Here is a 27,401-nt window from a genome sequence, read left to right as displayed (position 1 = left end):
TCTTTCCCTCATAAATAAAGGATCCCTACGGGTCATGAACGTGAACATGAGCTTATCTATATACCTATAATTCGTTTCAGCTTTAGTTCAGACGCAGCTGACACTGCTAGCTATTGTAATTAATCAAGTATCATCAAAAGCGTAAATCGCTAGGGGTCTCTTTGTTCATGATTAGTAATAGACGAACTGAAACATAACGAACAGCAGAATGGTGTCTCTTTTTACGCTGTTTGGCATCTTGGTGGTTAAAATCAATGTTGTATGTTAACTAAACTTTTATCTGAAATCACTTGAAGCGGTTTTCTGTCCTCCAGAAAAGTTACCAGAAACGTGCGTCAGAAAGCCAAATAACATCACGAGAGCTTCGCGACGCCGTTTTCAAAAGTCTAGATGTCGCATTCTCATTAAGGTACTATCGCCGATTTCGACCGCTGAAGAGTAGGTACCTAAATGGCGGCGCCAACATGAGAATAAGGGCAAGGAGATACTATTCTCCAATCGTAGCATGTATTTAAAGTTTCCAAAAACTTCCGTACACAGCCCCGCGAACCCCAGACAGAAGCTCATCGGATGAAACCTCATCGCACAGAAGCTCACCGAACAAATGCTCACCGGATGTTTCACAGACCGGGACAAAAGCTCACCGTCCTACTCGTAAACCAGGGAGAAAGCCTCACCCAAAATTGTTTGCTTTTCTACATGATCTCAATAACATGACAAATGAAGCAGCACATTCCATGCAAAACTATGTGTGAGTCGCGCAAGGTATGTTTCTTGTTTAAGAAATAGTTTATTTCTAAAATCTTTCAAGCCGAATACAGCTACTACTGCTTCCAGTGGTTTCGACATGTCTCTGTGAAGCTGATAGTCCACAAAAAGCTTCCTCAGGCGGCTCTGAAGACGCTTTGTTGCCTTCCAAGCCTTCTTCACTGGGGGTTCACCTTGGCGTGTTTGCAACAAAGTTATCGCTATCAACGCTGATTGATCCTGTTGAAGAAATTCGGACAGCCTCCAGCCACTTGGATGGTACAGCGCCGCAGGCTTGTGTAACCCGTTATTTTACCCTTCACACTAGTTATTGGTCATGTCCTCGTCACTTAGCGTGGCCTCGTGCACATTCCACACACTCGGAGGAAATTCTGGTCGTCGTCAGAGCACAGCCGACCCGCGTGGTCCACTCATAAATGAAATTCCAACTCAACCTCTAAAAGTGTTACCTCAATCTTTAGATAACGGTGTTCAAATAATATACTTTTCAGAGGCTGTTGACGTGACCTTGTTTAGCCCATGGTTTAGCTCAGCCCATTTTACCCCGAGTAAAATTCGTACGGCTTTGCAAAAAAAAAAAATGGACTTCTGTTCGGGTCCTATAAAAAAAAATAAAGGTTTGTCCGGGTCCGCCAAAACGTACCGTAGAAAACATTTTGACCGATGAGTTTCTGTCCGGAAAACTTTTGTCCGGAGAGCTTCAGTCCGGTTACCCACAACACCAGGCAACAAAAGAGAAGCACATAGAACACACCAGCGCTTGTGTGTTCATGTGTGCTTCTCTCCTGTTGTCCTGCCCTGTTTGCGCTTTTCTTATTTTTTACAGCGGAGCTGTTAAGGGCTAGTTTCCCCAGTATCTTGTCCGTCAGCAAACAAATGTCAACAAAAAACTCTGGACAGCTATCGCCATCTATGAGCGACGGCGGCAACCATGCCGGTTGTCTGGTTGCCGCCGTCGTTTATAGATGGCGGCCACCTTTCCAGCCTTTCCCCTCTGGTTTTCACCAGAGGGGAAAGGCGTCGTCCTAGAAGTCGTCCTTGAGGTCGTTTTCTCGACGTCGTTCTTGAAATCATCCTCGAGGTCGTCCCAAATGTGGTCCTTGAGGTTGTCCTAGAGATTGTCCTCGACGTCGTCCTCTATGCGTCGTTCTTGAGGCCGTTTTAGGCCTACTCGAGGACGTCCTCGTTCGTAACCACGAGGACGTCGTCCTCGTGGTTTCGAAATAAATAACAACCCCGGATCGTTATATGCATGCCTGATTCTTTAATCGTCCAAATAACCAATTACACCATCACACCTTAATCCTTACATTTGTAAATACTCAATTCCCGTCATAGCACAGCTTCTTAATACGTATAATGTGACCCTGTGGAGTTTGCCTGATAAAATGCATACAAATATGGCTTGGTACTCTTTTTTTCTCTTTGGTTAGTGTGTGGGTATGTTGCCTGGCCGGCCGAGCTGAGTTGTGCGGGCACTGTAACCAAGATATAACTTACCAACTATCATCCACGATGAATCTAACTAATCATCAGTTCTTCTCTGTGATGTATAAGACATCTGTTGCGCTTTGAGGCGCTCTTTCGCTAGGTACTCGTTGAGGACATTGAGGTCGAGAAAGAATAACAGCACAACCGGCTTGTGTTAAACGGTTTATCCGATTGCCCGTTCGCTCGCGTTCGCGATTGTACATCCCCCTCGTCTTCTTTTAGCTCAAGACTAAATGTCTCATGCCAGTGGTGTTCATTGTTAGTTTTTCAACAACATCCTTCAATATATTCGACTGACTCAGTTTTCTCGTCAAATCAAATTGATGCTGTTCTGCGATGCTACACCGAGCCGATGATACCTAGAAATGTAGTGTCCTTCGCCATTGAATTACATGTTCACTTGCTTCCAAGTTCATTGAAACGTCCGAGCAGCCAAAGTGCTCGAGTAGTGGCATGGTTGTTTTTTCGGTGGCCGCAGCAGGACCACCGCGTGAACGCACTAAGTTCACGCGTTCAAGAAGACGAAGAAGCAGACGACGAGGAACCAGACGACAAAGCGATTCTAACGCGATAAGTAGACTGGAACTGCTTTTCAGCGCTTGGTGACGAACTTGAGCATCGCAAACCACACAATCTTTGAAGTGCCAACATGCAGGAGAATCCAAGTTTATACCGGGACGTACTAGACGATGATGTACACTGATGTACGTGTATCACAGCATTATGCAACCGGGATGCCGGAAAGCGACGACTACAGTAGCATGGCGGCAGCACCCCTACCGGATTGCGTTCGCCTGCGCAATTCGCTTGGTGCCATTGGTCTATCCTCCTGATACCTCTTGTACAGCCAGCAGTATACGCAGGTAGATGTAATTTTTAAAAACTTTGCGCGCCTTTAAAATGTTTAAAACCGCATGTCCAGACAACTGTACTCTTTAGAGGAACCGTATAGGCTGTGCTTGCAGAGCCAAAGTATCGTGTTCCTTTTTCCTTTCGCCACCAACTCCGTATTAACGGAGAAGCTATCACGTGCACGTAGCTGGATTCGATCTTCGTGCGGAAGAGCGACCTTGCAGGCGCCGAGCTTCGGGTGGATCATATTTCTCGCTTTGCGTTTGCGAAATATACCATCCTACACTACAATAAAACAAACTGGAGGGTTCCTAGACCATTCAAAATTATGTGTAGCCACTAGATGCATTATAATCACGTTGTTTTATAACGCTAGCGATGCTTTAAAACATGTTTTCAAAGTCTGGGAAGAAAACAACACGGAGGACGATCGCGTAGCTCCCGCCTCCGAGGCTCTTGCAGAAGCGACGGTCGCTTCCCGCAGCGCGGCCTTGGACCCAACATGGCCGCCCTGGAAGCACCATTGCGGTACTAAAAGCAGCAAGAGGAGCATAGACAGGCACTCTAGTGCACTTAGCTCTCCACTCTGTCCAAATGATAACGCAAGCTGTCTGCCGTTTCGAAGAAATAAATGTCGGGAAGGCGACCCACGGGAGTTTCGCCAGGCACGTCTTTTAAGTAACTTTTATGGCTACATCTATTTTGTTTAATAGTTTAATTCGTATTGTATACAGTTAAATACGATGTCTAGCCCACTATGAACATGGCTTTCAAATCCGATAGAAATCTTTCAAAGTGCGCTGATGTTTCAATGTACAGCCGGCTTTACGACATTATTTTCAATAGTTCTTTACTTTGACCGCTGTTTCACCAGTTCATCATTACTGGGTGAGCTCAAGCACAGGGGCTTTGGTGCTACATGCTGAACATAATTCCTGCAGAGGTAAAACGCAAATCGCCTTCGGGCAAAGAGAGTCAGAAAGAGGCTCAGGAACACAGAAGGGGACGAACACAACACAACGTCTCAATTAGCGAGCTTGTGATGATTCATTCCCCTTCTGTGTTCCTGAGTCTCGGGTTTTATTACCATGAATCATCACCAGCTCGCTTGTTTTTTAAGTAATATTGCAGAAAGAGGCATTAATATTGCGTTTGTCAAGGAAGATGATTGCCTCTCACTTGTGAAGTGGCTCGACAAGAAGGGGGCGATTTTAAAGTCCACGGTGGATTCTGCGGAGCTCACTGAATGTTACAAGCGCTGGTCGCAGACTGGTAAACCTTACATTAACGTCCCTCGGCAAGCTTTGATCAAAACTTGCAACGAAAACATGGGTGGACTGGACCTCTGCGACCACCTGCTGAGCTACTTCCCTCTGAGGGCTCGAACCAAGAGGTGGACTGTGAGACTCATGTTTCATTTTTTCGACCTCAACATTGTAAACTCGTAGTTTCAGTATCGTGAAGAGCGTACCCAAACTGAGACCCCCAAGAAAGACTTCCTTCAGTCTCTCGATTTCAAACTCCAAATGGGGAAAAGACTGCTGCAAGGCGCTCTCAACTCCAGAAATGATATCAACCATGCAGGGAAGTATTCATGAGATGTCAACATTTGTATCAACAAAAGAAAAGACAGTCCCGCTACCTGGAATCGTTTTTGTGTTTGGTCGCTCGAAGAAACTGTTTTTCGAATTCCATAAGCGCTAAAAAAAAGCACCTTGCGAAGTTCAACATGGCCCCAATCTAGTCCAGAAAAAGTAGTTTCCATAGCGCTGTACGTTAGCGCGGAAATTGCACGTATTTTTGTTCAAGGAAGCTGAACGCCAAAAAGGCTGCCTTTAGTCACATTCTATTCACCGAAACCCAATGTACGGTATCCTGTATATTCCATAACAACCAATCTAATAAACCGATCGAGCAAAATTAATATTTTTGCTTTCCCCCGGACACACGAAAATTGCACCACTAAACAAATATTCTGCTGCCCAATATTTTTCGGGTCTCAGAAGGATAAAGGTGTACAGTCCATGTGACGTCAATTTTTCCGCTAAATTTAGCGGGAAAACTGATCCGTGTATAGATCACGTGATATCAATTTCCTCGCTAAATTTAGCGGGAAATGCACGACGGACGGACAGTATTTTGGGATTGGGGAGCTAAAAAGCACTTCATGCTTTCAAAGAGCGACCCGATTATCAGCTGTCAAGAGGAAGATGATAAGGCTGATATATGATGGGCGTATTGATGCGTGAAAGGGGACACTCGTTCAGGCAAAAATGCCTGTTAGTAAGATAGCTTGTTAAAATAATTGCCTAGGAAGAATTTTGCCAGCCGTTTACTTCCACTGTTTCTCCCATGTAAATTATTTTGTTCCGACTGATGAAAACGACATTATCACGAGGCCGTGTTTGCTGCGATAATACTATAGACAATTGTTTTCTTGAAGGAGGATCTAAACACAAAATCTAAACGAACGGGCAAAAGTAATTGTGGGCTGATATTGAACGTTCCCATCTATCAAATATCACCTATATAATACATTGCGCCACCTAAAGACTAGTAGTAACCAAAACAACTGAGAGGTATATTGTGCTCCCTCCCTCATTAGAATCGTTTTTTTATTATTTAAGTAAAAAGTGAAAGCCGTTTACAACTCCCTGTAACGCCGAATTCGAGCGCAGCTCTTGAGGAGGAGGAGGGAAGTGTACTGAGGGCCACGTGTTCTCGGGGGGGGAGGGGGGGTCACGTGACCCCCCAGGGCACGTGACCTTGGTGGGGTCACGTGGGGGGAGTCATGAGCACCCCCTCCGAGGTCACGTGACCTCGGGAGGGGGTCACGTGACCGCGGGGTGTCACGTGACTCCCCATGTCACGTGACCCCTCCGGTCACGTGACCAAACTTTTCCCGCTAGATTTAGCGGGGAAAGTTTTGCGCTAGATTTAGCGGGGAAAATTTTTCCACTACATTTAGTGGGGAAATTTTTTCCGCTAGATTTAGCGGGGAAAATTTTCGTCTAGATCTAGCGGGAAATTTTTCCGCTAAATTTAGCGGGGAAAATGTTCCTTTAGGTTTAGCGGGGAAATTTTCCCTCTAGATTTAGCGGGGAAATTTACCCATAATGCACCGCGCGGTTACGCCGACGCCGACGGCGAAGGCGACGGCAACGGCGACGCCGCTCAAGCCGGAAACGGGCGCCTAAGAGCTACGCTCTAAAAGTTATCCTTTGATGATAAACATTCTTAAAACCCAAGACGGAGGCTGCAAAGAGGGGATAAATACCAGATCGCCGGCCTTATTGCGTTATCTTCTTTGATGATGTTTAACGAAAATAAAATTAAAGATTCGGCCATGCTGTTTCAACGACGAGGAAGAACATTCTGGCCAGTCCTGAACGAAAGCTAACCTGCAGTCTACAGCGTGCCAAACAACACGCCAGTTCAATGCCCTTCTATATCCGAACCCGAGAAGACCCTGTTCAAAAGTCCGCGCCCACTCCTGTCCTCCATTGCGTGCTCACATGCTCTGTGCATGTACTTGGCACAAGGCCTGAGTCAGTATTCGGCGTAACTCGGTTCAGCTCGGATTGGACACGAGTGCTGACGTCAGCGTTTCGTCGAAAAGTCGGATCCAATCACGCGCTTGGTGTTTAAGCAAGGGCGGATGCCAATGTAGCTTGATGGGCTTTTGAAAAAGGTATATTCAAGGGAATAAGATCAAGGACTGATACTTGACTCGATGCCTTGGCGTCATTTCTATTCCTGTTTGAGAGGCATTCAGTGGTTGTTTCGTAGTCCATATTACAGCTGAATAAATCATTCCCGTCGCAGACGGCCTGCAGTGAAGATGACTAATTTCGTGTTTCTTCGCGTCACTGTGATTAATTTCCCCATTTCACTTCTGGATGAGACATGCCCTCAGATTGAAGGCCCTCGCACCGGTAATTATGTTTCCGTTTCTGTGAAGAACCCAACGCAAATAAAGTTAACATCAATGTGCAAACAAAGAAATCATACAGCCGATTCATTGACGACGCCTTTTCCAGACTTAGTCGCAACCAATTGGGAAATATCCACAAAATCGGTAGATTTTCCTCTGCAATTCAGTTTACTCGTAAAGCAGACAACAATAATTATTTCCCTTTTCTGGAGATGACCCCATATAATAGCTAGCGAATGTTTAATTTCCGTCTGAGAACATCTCGTCCAATGCAAACTTCCGCACGTCAGTAAAGTTCAATGCCAGTGGTTCCAGCGTAAGATGTGAGTGCAATATACGTTTTGTTTATTACTTATGCGTCACAGTAAAAATAGTAAAAAAAAACAAAGAGTAAATTATTGCCACTAGATATGTTAAGAACGTGTTTGATGTGATTCACCACACCCTCAATTCATCAAAGGCGTGCACGGTGCTCAAAACATACTAAATACTTTGTCATATGCTCTTCAAACGCAAAACCCTAATTCATCAACGTGCCACAGAAGTATAAAATATGTAGTGCAGGATTGCTACCACCACTATGAGACTACACTGAAGCAAAGTTCCGCAGACGTACGTCAAAGGCTCAAAGCACTGAAGTAGAATGATAAAAGGTACATATATACCCAAAAGAAAACGCCGGGATCGTCAACCATTGCTGGTAAACCGAACAGAGCTTTGACTTTGGAAATGCAATGACAATGGCTCGGGAGTCAGGAGGGAGATCGGGCAGAAAATAAATCTAGCTGTCGTGGTAAACCAGGCTGACAGGTGGTATATTCTGTCCCTGTTGGGATCACTGAGGACCAAACAGTTCTCAGCCTGCCATCATTTATAAAAGATGTTTCCAGACGAGGATTAGAGGCATCCCATCAACTTGTTTACTGTATTATTACAATTCAGATTTATTTCCTTATCAGAAAGTTTTGAGTGTTATGTGCAGCTTGAATGCATGTTTAATGTGCTATTTTTCATAATGTGCTCTAACACATCATTTGCAATGATGTGTTTTAATAGTTTCCCCCTTTTCAATAGCGTCACGTTTTAACTTTTTTTTTCTTGAGAAATACCTTATATGTGTGAGCTTTTTACAATATTTGATGTAAGGTTTATCTTAGGTTTGATAAAAATAAGACACAAAATATGGAACTCAAATATACTCAAGTATGCAAGTACAAGTGAAACCATATAGCGCGAAAACGCTTGTTGTCCTTATTATCAGCTTTCTTCCTAACTTCAGATTTCGCGGTCCGTAAATTCAGAAGCTAGGAAAAAAGCTAATAATAAGGACCGCAAAATGTTTGCCATTACCCGGAAGTATTTTTAAACATTACGTTCACCATTGTACGCTGATGCAGAACGTTACGTCTGTGCTGGTTTAAGGACGTTCACTCCATTCAGCGCAGATGTCGGCGTGCTTACAGATGTTTATCTGGAATTGGGCACGCAACGCCGAACATTTATCGTGAGGCAGGGGAACCTATCGAGCACGCTGCGGAGTGCATCACCGTTCATCCTAACACACGCGTTCTGGCTAGTTCGGAACTCAGTTTTTATGCCTCTCCAAAACATCTGTTTGTGACATGTCGTCCCCGCACAGGAGTAGGCCTGTGGTAGTTAACATTTTGTTTATTTGTTCCGAATCATTTCAGAGATTTTCAGGAAGGAGTTCACCATGAACAGCTGCAATCTCCCCCTTTTGTTGGCTTTCCTGGCAACTGGTAAGTCTGTTGTGACATTCTGAAAGTACTCTCAGACAAGAGCATTTGCAGCATAAAATCATACGGGGATGGAATATTGACAGGGTCAAGTCCATTACTTCTGTAGCTAGTGCTGAATTGTTAACCCCCTGTTGCCAGATTCTAAATACGTATGAACTCTTCCATTGCTGCATTCGGGCAGTGTTAAAGAGATTTAACTTGCCAACTAAAGCACCCACAATTTGTCAAACCAATCCCTAGAGATGTGCTCAGCCAGGTATACCTTTCATTGGTTCGGTGCAACCTTGCAGTCCAGCCAAATGATTTTGTGTTTGTTCTTTTATTTTACTTTCTGTTGGGTAAGAGGCGTAAACAAAGTGTGACTACGTTCTTCCCACATAATATGTTTCCGAATTCCGTCGACAGGGAATAGCAATCAATGCTCGCACAGACGGCTTCTTTTTCAAGTATAGTAAAACATGGCTGTCTCTCCTCATGCGCTAACTGTCCATGTCACCGTGTTTAAGGCGTTACTGATTCAATGTGAGATTGACGATAACATAAAATGTTTTTAAGCGCTTTTATGACCTAAAAAAAAGTTCCTTCCAACACGGGATGCACCAAAAATAATCCGAATGCTGAATATTATCACATAAATAACGTCGAAATTACTATCTATTCGAGACAAAGTTCGCACTTCGAAAGTTGAAAACAGTAAATATTTCAAATTTATGTTTCCTGTCAAATCGTCGGGTTGACACCAGAGGCAGAGAAAACACGTGGCTTTTTTTTTTTATTGAACCTAGGGCGCCCAAAGTATTGTTGTAAGCTAAACATCTTGACAGCAGTGGACTAGAAATTATTGTGCTGTAATATAAATTGTCTTCCTACAAGTAGTCCGGCAACTGGTTTTTCCGCTGAAATTCGTCCTTAGACAGTGGTGTGTCAACAACATTGTCATTTTTGTGTACATAGAATCCCCATTGCAATAACCATCATGCATTTTGTGTTCGAAGCTTTAGACGTACCGACTTCTCGGTCGATATGCCGGCGTCCAGGACCACGACATAATATTGGCGACGAGGATGCCTCGGGACCTCAACTAAACAGACAGGGACATTTCGAAGAAAGAAAGTCGAGACTGGCAACGTTTCCTGGAGTGCAGCTTCGCTCAATTTCAGAAAGGTCTCATTAGGGGTCATTTCACAATGAAGAATACTAATGAACTCATGTACATCATCTGTTTACCGAAGCGCTTAATAGTTATCGTGGAATTGTTCTTCAGACATGTCATAAAAACCAAAATCCACATTTGGCTGCAGTTGGCAACGTTGTCTTCGCCCTGTAAAGCTGGCGCACCCGCGTGAGTGTGGTGTCGTTCGGTTGCATCAGATGCCGTCTACAGCATCTACGCCCCTGTAGCCTGCGCTCGCGTAGTTAAAAATGCACTCGAAGCTTGTTAAGGCACGACCACATTGGCGTCGCGGAGGCCTGCGGCGCGACGGTCGGTGGGGCCGGCTGCCGACCAAAACCAGTTTTCGGCTTCAGCGGCGCGACGCAAAGCACCGCAGAGCCAACCGCACCTTGCGCGGTTCAGAGCTCGCCACCGCTCGCCGCAGAAGAAAGGAGCCAATGAGAGGTGGCGTAGATAGTGACGTTGCGATGCCATGCTAAAGCTCAGCCGGTCCTCCGCGCGTCTTTCACGTTCCGAAGGACGTAGCGTGGTTTCGTGTCTTCTGCTATCCCTATTTTCCCCGATGCCTTCCCCAACGTAGCGGTTCCTTGAAACTGTGCGACTGTCTCCCTTTTTATGAGACAGGACGCAGCCAGACTACCTAGATAATGACGCTATGAACAACCGCTGGGAAATTATAGGAGAGGTATCCGGTATTACAAGTTAGTTTCTCCGTGACACTTGTTGCATGTCGTCTGTGTTGGGACGGATGTCGTGTTGATTTGGTGAGACTCTCGAAAGTAACCTTCATCTCTGGCGCGCCGCCGGGGCAGCAAAGCACTGACCTGTCTTTCGGTGCTTCGGTAGAACCAACTCGGCCGGACCCAAAACCTGCGCCTCCTTCCCTTCAGAGCGCGGCGACGTCACAAAATCAACGAGCAGACTGGGATAATCACATTCACGCTGATCATCATGGACCCCTACCATGTAGGCAGCGAGTGCAGTTTCGATGCTGATGTATGCGAAAGATGAGAGCCGAAACGGAAGTGTCTAACGAAGAGCAGACGACGAAAGAGCGGGAAATCCGACGGGAGGCACGATCGCGGGATCCAGTGCTGCCACGTGGCGCCCGCAAAACGGAGGCCAATGTGGACTCCTCGCGTTGGGACGTTGGACGGCGGTGCTGCCCAGAGGCGCCGACCAGCGGCGCCGTTCACGTTAGTGTGGTCAGGCCTTTAGCAAGACGCTATTGAGGCAGACGCCTTGCGTGCCTTGCGTCAAGCTTACGCGCGCGCGCGTATTCCGCGAAGCGCGGATTACGCCACTGGCGCCGTGTGTGAGCTCTACCCTGAAAAGCAAAAATAAATAGTTGTGTATTTTATGTATTGACGACACCGACATCCATCGGGGTCAGCAACTCGCCAAAATGACAAATTTTGTTGACTAGATAGTTTTCAAACTTTGTTGGCTATTTTTAATAAATATTTAAACGGAATTACACTGTATCATTTCAAATTGTGGGCTTTGCACATGATGCTAAAGGCGACTGCATTGTTGCCCTTTAATAGCCTACTCAGCACTGTAAAAAAGCGCACAAATAAAAAATAAAAAAGCTCGCAGCAGGAAATTGAGATATCGAACGAAAGATGAGCGATGATGATGTGACATCCATCTCTGGTGTATCAGAACTGCCTTCATCTTGTATCTCTGAATATGTAATTTAAATTCTAAACAGTAAAATGGTTTCGCCTTCCCGCTTGCCAATGGCGTCCGAAGTACAATTCTCTTGGTTAGAAATTATAATATGAAGGATATTGTCTATATAATCTTCGTTTACGAGTTGGCGATATTTCCCACCTTCAAGCCACCTATTCCACGCGGTCCGATGTATTATCAAACTCAAAATCAGTTCACCTTACCTTATTAGAATCGGTTTATATTCACCCGCCCGCAATCTTGCATGTTTCCAGGGGCTGTGCTCTGTCAACAAAATGATGATCGGGACAACCCTGGCAGTGAAAACGATCAAACCGAGTGCCATTCTCTGGGACTCAGTGGCCGGCTGGCGATCGTTACCGGAGGCGCAAGTGGGATCGGCAGAAGCGTCAGCATGGTACTTGCCCGAGAGGGCGCCACCGTCGTCGTGGCAGACAGGAACAGTACGGGCTCCAATGAAACCCTACAGATGCTCCAAGGTCAGTCAAGTGGCTTATATATTTCCACACGCTTTTCTAGCACTTATTGCCCAGTCAAATAGTCATTGGACTATAAACGATTGCGCGGCATCTGGTAGCCCGAAGAAAAAACCTACTGCGCGTGCTCAGAACGCGTTTGACAGCTTAGTTGATAAAGATGGCGGCGCACGGAAGGCGCTTATTAGAATTGTCTAAAGACGTTCTCAATGTCTAGCACGAGGAGACAAACCAATGGATCGCGCTGAGTTTGATCCCCGCCGCGTCGCGAATAGTTCTGAGTCAGCATCGTACAGACGTATGGTATCGAACTGCCCCCCCCCCCCCCCCCCCCGCGTCATGCATATTAAAAGCCCATGTCGTTTTAAGGTGACTGACTTTTCGCTGTTTAATCATTCATTCAACAAAGTAGGCATTTGATTTTTGAGAAACGGCTCAGTATGGGCATCTCCGTAGTCAAGCACACGCGTGCTCGGCGAGTTTGAAAACGATCAAAACACGCGCTATACGCAAGAGGGTAGAAAGTTGGGCGAGTTGGTGATTCATAATGATTAAAAAGCGTAACAGGACAATGGACACAGAAGGAGACACAGGCACAGCGCTACTTACAACTGAACTTTATTTCCGCTGCAGCTCGGTATATATTACCGGAAACAACACAAAGAAGTTAGGAAGATATAAAATACACATCGTAAAAATCTTTAAAAACAACATAAAAAGTCCAAAAATTCCAGCATCACTCATCGGCATTGCCGATGAGTGATGCAGGAATCAGGAATCACTCATCGGCAATGCCGATGAGTGATGCAGGAACATAAAAAGTCTAAAAATTCCTGCATCACTCATCGGCAATGCTGATGAGTGACGCAGGAATTTTTAGACTTTTTATGTTGTTTATAAAGATTTTTACGATGTGCATTTTATATCTTCCTAACTTCTTTGTGTTGTTGCCGGTAATATATACCGAGCTGCAGTGGAAATAAAGTTCAGTTGTAAGTAGCGCTGTGTCTGTGTCTCCTTCTGTGTCCGTTGTCCTGGTGCGCTTTTTAATCATCGCTATACCCACGCATGATTATTATGGCACCAGAAAACTCTTCTCTGTCATGTCATTTTCTTCCTATATGGCGATTAATTTGTGTATTTTAATGTTTTGTGAAATTTTAAGGCTGTTTTTCAAAACAAGTAGGTATTTATTTAACCATCATTTGAAGATCAAAATTAGTTGCACAATACGATGTTTTGGGTCCATTCCTCTGATATTTCCTTTTCACAGCCTCGTACAAGGGCGATCACCAGGCCATATTTGTGGACGTTTCCAACTCCAACGCTGTCAGCAACCTTTTTGAGGAGATAGAGTCGTCGTTCGTGGGCAGGAAGATCAGCGTTGTGGTGAACAGTGCCGGCATCCCGGAAATAGGAGTGCCGATAGAGGAAACAACCGATACTAAATTTGACGATGTAATTGCCACCAACCTAAGGGTGAGTTACAACAAACTGATGAACCTTCTGCGCCACTTACTTCAATTAAGTCTCGCATACTGCTGTATTGCACTGATCGAAGAAATTGTCATTAGACAAATATTCTGAACATCTTAAGACTACTAGTCATCGCACAAAAACAAAATAGAGTGCAGACCCATCAGAAGGTTGACATGACATTGAGTTGTGTCACTGGTTTTGTTTTATGACGCCTCGGGACATGCAGGAAGTTATGATTTAGGCATCGACGCTTCTTGTGTTCTTAAAGCCACTCCTTTTATGAATATTAGAATACCACCAACCAATCATTACAAACCCCGTACCGCAATCCACGATCTCATTTCTTTACATAGAATATTGCCATGAGGAGACCCAATGTCCGACAAATGTCCATGAGAAGGTCGCTGGGACCACATGCTTGTTCTGGGTACCCGTTTCTGCTACGTGGGCACACATTTGACTTTTTTCACTCGCAGGGAACGTTTCTGATAGACCGAGCGGCAGTGAAGCACATGCTGGCCAACAACGTCACAGACGGCGCCATCGTCAACGTCGCGAGCATCGTCGCCAAAACTGGAGCTCAGCAACTTTCCGCCTATTCTGCATCCAAGGGCGGCGTAGTGTCCCTCACCAAGGCAGTGGCCCTTGAAGTGGCCAACATGGGCATTCGTGTCAACACCATTCTGCCGGGTCCCACGGACACACCCTTCTACGCCAACTTTCCAGCAGAACTTGTGGCCGAAATCGCCAGCTCACCTGCCCTGAAGCGGATGGCGAGACCCGAAGAAATATCTGAGACTATAGCGTTCATGTGCAGTCCGAAGAGCAGCTTCATGACCGGAGCGGCCATTGATGTGGCGGGAGGAATAATTGCATGATCTATCCCTCACAAATAAAAGATCCGTCATGGGCGTGAATATGAGAAACAGTCCATCTGTGTACATCCACCCACCATAGATAAGTTCCGCCTTAAGGTAAGGACACTTGACCCATGGATGGGGGGGGGGGGGGGGGGGGGGATGAATGGATGGATAGATGGATGCATAATAACGGTGTACATTTTTATAACGGCGGTAGTTTGCGCCACTAGCCTAAAAACAAGCAAGAATCCTTATTCCCCCTTTCTCCTTCCCTGCCAGTTCATTTTTGTAACTTTCACAAGGCAACAAAGGTGATCGCCAGAAACACATTCGTTAAATCGTGCAAAACAAAATCAACCACCTTTTTCTTTCCCAGGCAAGGGAGTCGCCAGTTTTCCCCTCCTCATTCCTTGTCGGCGTAAACTAACTCCAATCGCACTGGAGGACTGATTCAAAGCATTGGGCCGGTGCCGCTAGAGTGGCAGTCCTTATTTTCTTCTGTCCCTCCTGACCCCCAGTTGTGCTAGTTAGTTCAACTTTGTTCAATTTTCCCTAGATAATTTCTACCAGCACTTCAACCTCCTCTTCGTTTCCTCTACTCTTTCGATAATCCAACTTTCCATCCTCTCCAATAATACCCAGAGTCACCGATATGTCTGTAACTTTTTCTGCACGGGCAGGACTAATCTTCTTACATTTTAGAATAAGAAGCTCAATTGTTTCCGCCCGCTTTTATTTAAAAAAGCACTGACACATCAAAATCTTTTTTTTTTTTTGTATATTATCCGAAACGATTGAAAACGATGCCTGGACATTACCCTCAAAAATTCGAAACTTGGGAGTTCAGTGTTTGTGAAGTAAAAAAAACAATTTCCGAAGGCTGAATTTGAAGTTCCCGCGCGATCCGCGCCATAGCAGTGACGTCAAATATTGAGTTGTCCTGCGAGTCGGGTTTCTTTCACGCGACCCGGCGTACCGGGAACAACCGGTTTCCTTCGTGTGTGCAGTGCCGCCTATCGCTGCGAGCAGACGACGCTTGATGTTCAAGTTTGAAGTTCTTTTAGGGCACTTTCAGCGATCTCAAATTCTTTGAAACGGTGTGAGGTTGAAGAGAACGAGCAGTGTACTTTTGTGAGCGACGCGAGGGGTCACGTCTCGCCGGTTCTGCGCGAAAGGCTGCCCCGGCGGAGTCACAACCAAAACTACGATTCACAGACACCAAACCCCGTTGTTTTGACCGTTTGACGATTTGCTTTTCGAAGCCTGAGAGGTTGTCGGGCACCTAAAAAAGACCGCTTTGTCCGATTCCCCGACTCACCGATCATTCTCTGTTATGTGCGTCGAGCGCTGCCATGTTTTCTGAGGGAGTATAAAAATCCAGAAGGCGACATGCCGCCATGTTTTCTGAGGGAGTATAAAAATACAGAAGGCGACATCACACCGGACTCCGATTTTCGGTATTTCAAAAAGATGGGTCGTAGTGCGTTCGCAAAAGCATTAAAAAATATGTTTTACGATTGCCATTATAAGTTTTATAGAAATGTCGCCTACGAAGCTTCTAAATTTAATAATATTTGACGTCACAAATCAAAAGAAGCGAGGAGATGAAAAGAGGGAGGGAAAAACGCCAAAAATAAAAAGATGCGCGTCCGTGTGGGAAATATTTGTGTGTGTGTGTCAGTGCCCCTTTAATCCATTTGGTCCTATAAATTTTAGTTTTTAAGAATCCCGCCCTTGCCTCAAACAGCGAAGCGCCTCCTCTTGAATTATTGAATAAACATTCCCTCTTTTCTTTTCTCTTTTTTTTTTTTACTTTTGTGATCTATAAGTCCAAAAGCTCACTTCTCCTGTGTTTTTTTTTCAACCATATCCATCTCTCTGCGTTCTGTATCTTCCTCTGAACGCGCTTGCTCCCCACCCCCTCCATTGCCTATTTGCAGGAATTTCCTTCGAAGCTTTCGTGTCAGTTTCGTTTATTTCGTGTTCAGGCTCCTAATATACCAGTATTTATAAATTATATACACCTACCGCGTGTCATTATGTCTGTTAGTTTTTAGCCGAATTTTATATAACTCACTGCCTCCCTACTTTCGAATCATGGCCAGCCCATATCACCCTGCAATCCCCCGCTTGGAGTGTTCCCAAGTGTACCTAGAGGTATCCTGCCAGAGCTCTTTCGTGCTGTCTCCTATCTCGCCTGAAATTCAGAAATTGTGCACAAAACTGCGTCATCAAAGGTCAGTCCAGGTACTATTATTTATTTCCATACTCCCCGCACAACGTTGTATCTATTAAAGATCCATAAAGCCTTGTGTTCTATAAAGGCCAAAATCCTTTTACCCTATACAATTATATGTCTCTCGTATTTCTCTATGTATTTTTCCTCTGTTTATTCCGAACTCACTTTTATTCGTAGCTATCGCCAATTTCGCCCCCTCTACACTATAAACACCACAATGGCGGCGCCCACAAAAGATAGGAGCAACAAAGTGTCGATAGCCTAAGCGATGGCTTACTTAGTGGTTATATTTGAACCTCGTATTCGAACATTTTGACGTCCAGTGCTGTATGAAAACAAAAACAGTTTCAATTCAAAACTTACTTTAATGTATGTCCTTTGGCGTATTTTAGAACACACTATAGTTAAATTCAAGCCAAAAAAGTAAATAACACCAACGTTAATGTTATCCCAAATGGCGAAGTGCGAGATCCAAGAGTTCGTTAAAAACAAAAGGTGAGCCTTCACGCGATTTGGACAACGAGATGTCCGCAATATATTCCACAAGTTGTTGTCTCGTTACTGTTAATGGTTTGAAACGGCTAAATTACCGAGCTGAAATATCATACTGTCACAACGCGGAACAACTTGTACCATATGAGAAAAGCATAACGAGGTCAGTCGATGATGGTGATGAAAATCATCATTCTTCTGCATGCAAACGAAGTTTCGCTGCTGAGTTGATCTAAAAATGGTGACTTAGTGCTACACAGGTGCTGGCAAGTTTACACGGAATGATCCCAAACCAGGTCTGTATTCGCAGCAGCGGAAATAACATACTGCCGTTTTATTGTACATGCGAGCCCGGCAGCCGTATCTATCGAACAAGATAAGAATAACCTCACATTTTGCCCCAACGCACGTACTCTGTCGAGGTTTAACGAAAAATTACGTTTCGCCTCGCTGAAGCATCTGTTTCTAACATCTGTCCCCCATAGGTAGACTAGACACGTGGAAGCTGGCATTACAGCTATCCTATAGCCTCAAACTATTTGAGATCACTTTCAGGTAGTGCCTCAACAATGAACGGCAGGAGCCTTAGCTTCTTCGTGGCCTTTCTGGCAGTCGGTAAGTCTATCTTGGTACTCATTCTGACACTTCAGAGAGTAGACACAACAAAGTGCACACGGAGGGTGAAAACACCCTAGAATAATCAACGCCCGTGCACTAGTGTTGCACGTCCCTACAAGGCGATTGATTGCAGACGCAGCTTGTACACATGTGCTTCGTTGGCGTTCAATAGACCGATCTCACCAGCTAGTTTGAGTACGCCACCGCTGCCGATATGCATCGTGGGAGCTGTAGTCTTTCTGCACGCGCCTGCACGCGCGAAAACTCTGCTGGAGGTTTGCGCGAGCAGACCACGAGGCGGCATGAGCTGTCGCGTGGACTGGCGTCTGCCTCCTACGAACTACAGTTATGGTGGCGTCACGCATGCGTGGAACGCTTGGTGAGATCGGTCTATTGGGCCGCGTGTCTAGTCAATGGGGAGTTTGAAAAAGCCGTTTTTTCACGCCCGGTGTGGTTCGATAGGCCCTTCGGTACGAACTGCGCATGCGTGTGCTAACGCAGAAGACTCGCACAAGGGTATTTCGTATACCAGACGGCCCATTGTACCCTATTATATGTGCAAAAACGGTTCCTTAAAACTCACTCATCAGTCGAAGGGCGCTCGGCATCGGTCTCGGGCCCAGTACTCCTCCTGCACGATCGAAGCGATCCTACACTTTATTTCAGCTTAAGCCCAGACGCAGCCGATGCTCAAGCGCTTGCACTTGCAAGTGCTTGAGCTTGCAAGACAGGGATGGCCGCCCTGTCTTGCAAGCGCTTGTAAGACAAGGATGGCCGACGTCAGGGATTGAAAAACCATGCTAATTAACAGAATAATTACTTAAAATTCCATAATCAACCCTTAGATGCTTAAGCATTTATCGCCTTGGCGCAAGCTGCCGTTTATAATTTGGGATGGTTTGGATTGGACCGTGGGCTAGGTTCCGTGAGGTCGCGGAGCTGTTTCCGCCGGACCCTTCTGCTCCTCTCCGTTCGTTCGCTCGTCACGTGCACTTTCCCTCTAATACGCAAGAGGGAAAGAGCCTTCTCCCACGCTTCCAATGACGAGCAGCTGCTGGCGCGTTCTGCTCTTACGATGGCACCTGGGCATATAGGCACATGGTTTCGTTTCTCCCGTATGCACAGCGCAAGTAAGATCGTAAAGGCCCGTTCACACTCTTGCGACCGAGTAAGACCGAGAGAGACCAGACCGGTTTTTAAGCCTCTTGCGACTTCTTACGACCAGCTCCGTTGCATCACATCCGGTCCTAAGAAGTCGCAAAAGGCTTAAAAACCGGTCTGGTCTCTCTCGGTCGTTCTCGGTTCCAAGTGTGTGAACAAGCCTTTAAACCAGGCGCGGCGACGGCCTTGTTTGCGCGAAACCGCCGGCATTCGAGAGGAAAGCATGGCTCTTCGAAGACAAAAGTTTGCGGACCGTTACGAAGTTGGAATTGCCATCTTTCGTTGAGTCGGCAACCCCCGCGTTAAACGCTAACGCATTTACTCGAGAATCAGCGTAACGACAGTCGCGATTTCGCCATCCTTCTTTTCTTTCTCACCTCAGAAATAAAATATGCATCGCCGAACGTTGAGTCTCCACTCAAATGTAACGCTAGTGGGGCGGACTGGAGGTCAAAGTTTTAAAACAAACAGTTATCTTATTCAAGTGTTATAAGTGATTTCCTCAAACGTTCAATTGGAAAGTGGGGCCCACTCCTGATATTTTGCGCCATTCAACACCATGAATTTGCGACCTCCGTCGGCACCCCCTTGCCCGTTGAAAATTTTCTAAACTCGCTTATAACATTTTAAATCCAAAAGTTTATCCTGAAAGTTTGACATCGCTCTTCTCCACCGCCTCCCCCCGGGAAATTTAAAACTTCCCGCCGATGCGTGCAGAAATTTCTGGAAGTATTCTAACGATCACTTGGAGCCACCTTAGCATGATGACGTTACCTGGAGGTAGAGGAGGCTCTTCACCGGCTTTCATTATTCTAGGTGGTGTTGAGATAACTCGGAGCTTTTTATCGGTGGCTAGTGTCGGACCGTTGATGCCCCGATGCCGGGCCGGTCAAGCTGCCGCGTACCCAGAGGTCGGCATTTTAGGTCGCTCTCACTGACCTTCATCCTCACAGCCAAACTCACTTAGGCCCCTCACTCAACCTCACCCTCGCAGCTACACTCTACCTCAGCCCCTCACTCACCCTCACCCTCATAGCCACATTTACCTCAGCCCCTTACTCACTCTCACAGCTATACTCACCTTCAGCCCCTCACACACCCTCACCCTCACAGTCACACTCACCTTCAGCCCTCCACTGAATCTCACACCCTTACGCACTCATGGCCCTCGAGCCCATGACGCCCCTCAGGCACTCACCGCCCTCATGCCCTCACACCCCTCACGGCACTCACGCACTCATCGCGCGCGCTTGGAAGAGACGCTGAAAGTCCGGAGCTCGCTCTTGCGGCTTTTCTCACGTTTGACACTGAAAAAAAGAAAGGGAGTACTAACTTCCGTCTGCTTTCTTCCTCCACTGCACTCTAGCTGCCTTTCCGTTGTTGTTGTTGTTGTTTTCTTTTTTTTTTTTTTTTCTTTTGGGGCTTTTAATGTTAGCGCCCATTATTCGCCGCGTTCTGCTTCCGTCTCCATCCTCCTGGTTGACGAAGCCAAGGACGCACTGCATTGGTGAGCTCTTCACCGGACCCGAACCGCAATACCATTCAGATGTTCCTTTGTCTTAGGGAATAGCCAGAACTATGATGGTGCGAGATCCGGGCAGAAAGGCGGGTAAAGCGAAACATCTTGGAATTGCAGCTTCTCCTGCGCGGCGTTGGTCTCGCGAACAGCCGCCCTCATTCTTCTACAACGGCATGCAGGGAGTGGTGAATCGGAGGCGGAACTGTCGCTGGAGGGGACTATATCGAAAATGGAGGTTTTCCTACAAAAGAATAGATTCTAATCCTTCGTTTGATTGTAGAATCTTCAAATATATGATTGAATAAAAACGCTAGAACCCAGAAAAACATACTAACTGAACACACTTCGTACAATCAGTTCCTATCTCCCTTCCCTCGTGTTAATTGTCTTTTACATTTTCAGAAACTGTGATCAGCCAAACAAACGGTGATTGGGACAACCCTGGCAGTGCAAGTCACCAGACCGAGTGCCGGTCTCTCGGACTCGACGGCCGTCTGGCTCTTGTTACCGGCGGTGCCAGTGGGATCGGCAGAAGCGTCTGCATGGTGCTCGCTCGAGAGGGCGCCACCGTCGTCGTAGCGGACAGGAACAGAACGGGCTCTGATGAAACCATACAGATGCTGCAAGGTTAGGTGTATCTCTCACAATGCTCTTACTGTGCAGAATATTCAACTTACACTTTAGAGAGAAACGAACGGTTCTTTACTCTCTCGAAGATTCATTACCTTCTTTGCAGACGGAACATTATTTTGATTACCAACATTTCAGCTAAATATCGGCTTCTTTCTTGCAAATTGTCAGGCAGAGGGCTGTTGATTAAAAATCTTAAAGAGCGATGACCGGTAGTTGCAAAGTCTTTACTTTAAGACCAGGGAGACTTGCGGCCGTTTGAAAAAACGATGAAATGTCAGAGTGATCGGGATCGGCTAAACGTGCGATAGTATCATATGATTCTACCTTATTCCAGGAAAATGTCGTTTCAGTCAAAACCTCCTGACAGGTGCCATATTCATGGTAACAAAGCATGGCGCCTGCTTTCCTTGTTTTTGAAACTACGAACATGCTCATGCCCAGCTGCAGAAATCGCACGTGGGGCTGTGGATTTGTAAGCATTAAAACGTTTGCAGCACGCCATTGATCCAGCAAAGGACTTTAGACTGCAAACTGCTATGGCTGGGTTCTATTTGTATGCCATTTTTTCACAGCCTCATACGAAGGCGATCACCGGGCCATCTACGTAGACGTTTCCAATCCGACCGCCGTAAGCAAGCTCTTCGAAGAGATCGAGTCGTCGTTTCCGGGCAGAAATATCAGCGTCGTGGTCAACAGCGCCGGCATCCCTGGAGTGGTAGCGCCGATCGAAGAAATAAGCGACGCCGAGTTTGACGATGTAATCTTAACCAACCTAAGGGTGAGTCCGGGCAAACCGATGACCGGTGTGCTGCACATGACTCAGAATAGGTTCTGCGCCTTCCTCCTAACGCGCAGACTGAATAAAGAACAAGCAGGCAAAATATCTTCGGGTCATCTCGTAAGTATCAGGCACGAGAGAACAAAGAAAACGGACTGTCAGAACGCAAGGGTAATTGCCCCGAGCTATATTGTAAGTTCTATTTTTTCAATGCTTGTGAAGATGCAGGGTGTCATCGCTTTACACATATACGCCGCTTTTTGTTTTGTTGGCGCAGTTATTGGATATGGGTGTTATAATATCCGCTTTTACAGCCCACCGTTAGGCACACCTATCGCAAGCTACGATCTCGTTAAAGAAACGGACATATCGCCCTAAGAAATATCTATGGGAAGTATCAATGCCGCACGGATGTCTAAGATAAAATTGGCGCTAACCATATGATTCGCTTGTATACGGGCTAAACCTAAAAAATAAAGTGGTAGTGCTGAATATTTGCCGTCCTTTTCACAAAATGTACAGGAGCGCTGTGTCAGTGTTCAACTGCCACTAGTTCTCTGATGGGAATTACGGTAGTTTCAGCCGAACGCTGAGACAGCAGTCGTGTTTAATCTGTGCCGGTATTCGCCTTGTTTAAGCGACAACAAAAATTCAGTGCTGCTGGTCTGTTCTCAAAGGGGTGACTGTAATGGAAACTCATTCGATTTCTCTCACACGCAGGGAACGTTCCTCATAGACCGAGCGTCGGTGAGGCACATGCTGTCTAACAACGTCACGGACGGCGCCATCGTCAACATCGCGAGCAGCCTAGCAGACACTGGCTTTGCCACACTCCCCGTCTATTCAGCCTCCAAGGGCGGCGTCGTGTCCCTCACCAAAGCTGTGGCTCTTGAAGTTGCCAGCAAAGGAATCCGCGTCAACGCTATGCTGCCGGGCCCCGTCGACACGCCCTTCTACGCCAACTTTTCTGCAGAGCTGGTGGCCAAAGTTGCCCAGTCATCTCCCCTGAAGCGCATGGCACGGCCTGAGGAAATATCTGAGACGATTGGGTTCATGTGCAGCCCCAAGAGCAGTTTCATGACGGGCGCGGCTGTCGAAGTCACCGGAGGAATAACATCATCGGCCTCTATACCCTGATAAACAAAAACAGTACACCTCATCTTCTGATATTTTTCAGCACTGTCAAACAACATTAAAATAAAAACTGAGATGCGCATCCCGACGCCTTCGCTCGTGTCCACGAGAATATGGTGAAAGGGAGTGCAACAGCAGGACCAAGTATGACTTACGGGAGCCAGCAGCAGTAGTCAACTGTCGGCGTGCGCAGCTCGCTCTCGAATGACAAACCGTAGCTCCCCTCATGATCTTACGTCACGTGGCAGTTTATAATGCAACAGAAAAGAGCGTAGTTCTAGTCGATGTATGGCGACACTACTTCGCACAGCGGCCAATAGATACCGTGGCTGTGACGAATACAGATGTTTTCAGTTTTACGAGAGTTCATGGTGAAAGCTCACAAACATTGCGTCCCGTATCAGCGCGAGAATACGAGCCCTCATTCTGGTTCCTTGTTATTTTGGTGATGATGATGCTACAAAGAGATGAAGGGACCAAAAAGGTCAAGCTGGTTCGTAACACTCTTTCTCACCGTTCCCCGGCTGGAAGAAGATGTAATATAAGAGGGGGAACGAGAGAGGTGATGTTGGAGGGCAGGGTGGCGCAACACAAAACATAGTCATACAAGAAAACTCTGCCATGGCTGTTGGCTGGTCTCCCATAGGAGGCACCTGGAAGTTGATTGTCCGGGAGTGAGATTCAGGCGAAACGTATGTCTTTAGGCGGCTCATATGAACTATGTTACTCTGTCGCATGCGGTAACCGTGTGGCGGAAGTAGAGCTAGGTGAAAGGTGTCAGTTTTCTAGTGATGTGATATAGCCCTATACATTTACGTTTAAACTTATCTGCTATTCCTTGTTTTCAAATGAGCACCTACACCCACACAAGATTCCAAGCTTACGCATATGCTAAGAAGGGTGTAGCACGATTGCCCGGCGTGAAAATTCCCTGCCGCAAAAGCCCCACGTCATTAGCCCCACGTATCAGAAACCCCAAGTTCGATTACACCGTCCCGCATATTTCCCGCATGCTCGCCAACAGCTCCATCCTCAATGTCCCCGTCCGACCCTCTTCGCGCTTCAACTAGCGTTGTTTCCTTTCTTATCATAATTAATATTTCTAGGATCTACAAAGGGTCCCTTAATCGAAATGAACAACAAAATGAGGCTACCATGAAGCGCCGAAAAACTTAAAATGACGTACAAGTGGTCAATTGCATAAATCGCATCGCTAGCAAAGCACTCCGCTGTCATGGAGGTGTACTTGGACGTAGAAGTGCAGATTTTGTCTACCTAGGTGGATAAACTTTTTCAGACTGACGTAAGAAGAATGAAACTGGTGTTCTGTGCTGTGATGAGTAAGACGCCATGAGCTCCGGGTTAAAAGTTTCTGCAGAACCTACTTCGTCGGAACTGTGAATCCGCGCGTGCTTCAGAGTCGACGGCCGTTTTGGTTCAATATTTATTAATAAAAGCTGTACCTTCAAATGTTTTGCCATTGACCGATATGTCCTACTTGTTTTCAGTTCTAACGTCGCAGGACACGAATGTGCTTAACGCAGGCCTAAAAAACGGAAAGCTTTATCCAGTACGGCATGATTGCGTTACGCAGGCTCGCGTGCACACTTACTGTCTTTTAGTTAAAAGAAGAATGCTCCGCCATCACGGTGTAGACCCGGTCACCTGACACGGGAGATTCGTGTCATGGGCTTCTGAAATTGGAGCTTTTGAAAGCGGGGCAAATTAAAGGGGCGTTTGCTGCGGGGCATTTAACACGGGGCTTTTGACCTCGGGTACTTTCGTGCACCACACGTTGAGAAGTATGTGCTGAATCGTAGAATCGTAGCGAGTCTTTAGGGTGTAATGTTAGTGAGCAGTTTGCAGTCGTGGAAGCTGGCGGTTCTTTTCCGTACGGCATGGCAAGGGCATCACTAGGGTCAGCGGCACCTGGAGTGGTGGCCCGCAGCGACAACCAGCACCCCTTCCCTTTCCACTGCCCAACTGCACTCTTGCCGCATCACCCCCCCCCCTTTTTTTGTGACGCCACTGCAACATGGTTTCTGATAAAGGTGTCCCTATCGATTGTTGCATACACAAATATGGTGTCTGCAAAAATGTTCCAAAAGCAAGGATTCCTAATGATAAAGAAAACTACACCGCCTTACCTATATTAACAATTAAATTAGACGCTTCGTCTCCCATGCGCGAGACATCAGTACGTGTTCAGGGTCACGAATGAGGGGAGCACAGAAACCAGAAGGCTATTTAAGGATATCCGCGTACACCTCGAAGGGGGCCTCGGTGTGCATTGCTGGCGGATGCGCCACTACGATTGCGGTTTCGTGGGCCCCACCTGTGTTCTCGCACCGAGGTCACTGCACTCTGAGAATCAAAGCTGTGACCCATTTTCCAGCAGTGATCTTCTAAGTGCAGTTTTTGACTTCGTTGCATCTGTGACCTTTTCCACGTCCCTCTTGTGTTCCTTAAAGTGACACCGGCCGGAAACAGAATACCGGCTTTATTTGAAGCCGGCATTCCGTTTCCGGCCGGTGTCACCGAATCTAAAATTAGTCACAATCGCGGCGGTTCACTTTATACTCCACGCCACACTGGGACTCTGGAGGGGTTGTGAACCTTTGTTTTTGATATGAGGTCACGCAGCTTGAGGTGGGGCTTAAAAGTTGTTCCTACGCCTAGAGGGAGGCGGACGAACACCTTTCAAGCAACCACCTCAAGCTGTTTCAGATTTGTTTGTTTAAAAAGAAGTGGTTTCAATTCTTACCTAATTCAAACGGAAAACAAAAGGGTCGTATTTCCTCTATCCCAGCTAGTGGGAGGAGGGGGGGGGGGGGGGGGGGGGGATAGGAAAAAATGTCCCCGGAAAATGTCCCCGGAAAAAAAATCTCCGGACAAAATGTCCCCGCAAAAAAAGGTCCCAAGTGAGAAGTAGGAAAAAGTGTCCCCAAAGGATTCTCTATCTCTGGGTTTCCCTGATCCTCATGGCCTTCGGGCGGTCCGGTCATATGTCCTTGGGAAAAAACGCACCCAGTGACAAGTAGGGAAAAACGGCCCCAACACATAAGGAAATATACGATTCCACGAGGTACACATCGCGACACTGTTAGCGCGAACACGACATCGGCGCATTTTCACCTTTTACTTAGAGTACTAGTGGAAACAAAATTTTACCGTATATCCCCATGTGAGCACTTTCAGTACCCCTGATAACCTTAATGACGACCTTTCGTTTCTATGAGAAAAATATTAAAAAAAAAACTACCAATCGCTTGTCCGTGCTAACAGTGTCGCGCTTTTTAACTATTTGGAAATGGTACACAAGTACCAATCAAATTTCCCCAAACACAATAATTTGGTTTTGGCTAGAATTGTTATAATTAAAAAACACAAAAAGAACAATATTTGGTTTTGGCCGACCAATAATTTGGCTTCCAAAATTCCCCACAATAGATTACTTCGGTTGCTTAGTGTGACTTCCAGTCTCCCTTTCTACCTCTAGGTGGGTCAGCTCATTTGTGACCGGATAATGCCAGGACCACCTCAAGGCCTGGAAAATCGGGAAAACCCAGCATAGAGAACCCTGTGGGGACATTTTTTCCTACTTTCCACCTGGGGTCTTTTCTTGGGGGGCATTTTTTCCGGGGCCGTTTTTTTTTCTGGGGACATTTCTTCCGGAACCCAGCAAGGGGATCCGGCCAACTCGCCGAAGCCAACTCGTCCACAGCCAATTCATCGAAGAGGTCAATTCCTAATAGGTCAATTCGAATAGGTCAATTCCTAATAGGGCAATTCGTCAAAGGGCAACATGTAGAAAGGGGCAGTCTGTCGAAGGGCGATTTGTCGACACGGTTTAATGACGGTCCGAGGTGAAAGCTCGTGGTTTTTTTGTTATCTTTTGACCTAAACTTTGATTTGTGTTTGGGCTACGGACAGCGTTCTTTATTACTTTATTACTTACTATTACAGCACTCTTTCTCAACTTATTACTTCTAAGCTGCAAGTTATCTTCGACAAGAAAGATCACACTCGAGTTTAATTACCGTGCGGATATTTTACGAATTACTATAGTGCAGTATTTGCTTTAAAATTTCAGGACAAAATTTTATATTTTGTCTTTGAAAAAGCGGCGACGAATTGGCCTCTTTGAGGAGTTTTCCTTGGACGAGTTGTCCTATGACGAATAGGCCTATTTGACGAATGGGCCGCTGACGAATTGGCCGTCGACGAAATGGCTTTCGATGTATGAACCTAAGCCAGACTTAAACATGGTAAAAGTCCGTTCCCACACTTGCGACCGACTAGGACTGAGACGACACCGGTTTTTAAGACTCTTCTGAC

At 46.3% G+C, this 27,401-nt stretch overlaps 2 protein-coding genes across 2 annotated transcripts; both read left to right on the top strand.

Moving 5' to 3' along the window:
- Positions 1 to 8,759: 8,759 nt before the first annotated feature.
- LOC115311901 ((3R)-3-hydroxyacyl-CoA dehydrogenase-like) lies at positions 8,760 to 14,507 on the top strand. The gene is made up of 4 exons (XM_029970762.3): positions 8,760 to 8,805; positions 11,929 to 12,153; positions 13,424 to 13,629; positions 14,106 to 14,507. The coding sequence occupies exons 1-4, from the start codon at positions 8,760 to 8,762 to the stop codon at positions 14,505 to 14,507; spliced, it is 879 nt and encodes a 292-aa protein (XP_029826622.3).
- Positions 14,508 to 17,182: 2,675 nt separating this feature from the next.
- On the top strand, positions 17,183 to 23,066 carry LOC8039140 ((3R)-3-hydroxyacyl-CoA dehydrogenase-like). The gene is made up of 6 exons (XM_042288087.1): positions 17,183 to 17,223; positions 17,517 to 17,629; positions 17,776 to 17,835; positions 20,921 to 21,145; positions 21,724 to 21,929; positions 22,650 to 23,066. Exons 1-6 carry the CDS (start codon positions 17,183 to 17,185, stop codon positions 23,064 to 23,066), a joined length of 1,062 nt encoding a protein of 353 aa, XP_042144021.1.
- The last annotated feature ends 4,335 nt before the right edge of the window (positions 23,067 to 27,401 follow it).

This window comes from Ixodes scapularis, unplaced genomic scaffold (assembly GCF_016920785.2).
Source record: "Ixodes scapularis isolate PalLabHiFi unplaced genomic scaffold, ASM1692078v2 ptg001087l_1___fragment_2___debris__unscaffolded, whole genome shotgun sequence".
Lineage (NCBI taxonomy): Eukaryota > Metazoa > Arthropoda > Arachnida > Ixodida > Ixodidae > Ixodes > Ixodes scapularis.
The sequence above is the reverse complement of the archived record's forward strand: the minus strand, read 5'-3'. Positions and strand labels throughout refer to the sequence as shown.

Excerpts from the sequence above, each read along its gene's own strand:
- LOC115311901 (XM_029970762.3), top strand. The coding sequence starts at position 8,760 with ATGAACAGCTGCAATCTCCCCCTTTTGTTGGCTTTCCTGGCAACTG. Across the intron at positions 12,154-13,423 it reads AACCCTACAGATGCTCCAAG|CCTCGTACAAGGGCGATCAC; the intron begins GTCAGTCAAGTG and ends TCCTTTTCACAG. Across the intron at positions 13,630-14,105 it reads TAATTGCCACCAACCTAAGG|GGAACGTTTCTGATAGACCG; the intron begins GTGAGTTACAAC and ends TTTCACTCGCAG.
- LOC8039140 (XM_042288087.1), top strand. The coding sequence starts at position 17,183 with ATGGCGAAGTGCGAGATCCAAGAGTTCGTTAAAAACAAAAG. Across the intron at positions 17,224-17,516 it reads GAGTTCGTTAAAAACAAAAG|GTCTGTATTCGCAGCAGCGG; the intron begins GTGAGCCTTCAC and ends ATCCCAAACCAG. Across the intron at positions 17,836-20,920 it reads CGTGGCCTTTCTGGCAGTCG|AAACTGTGATCAGCCAAACA; the intron begins GTAAGTCTATCT and ends TTACATTTTCAG.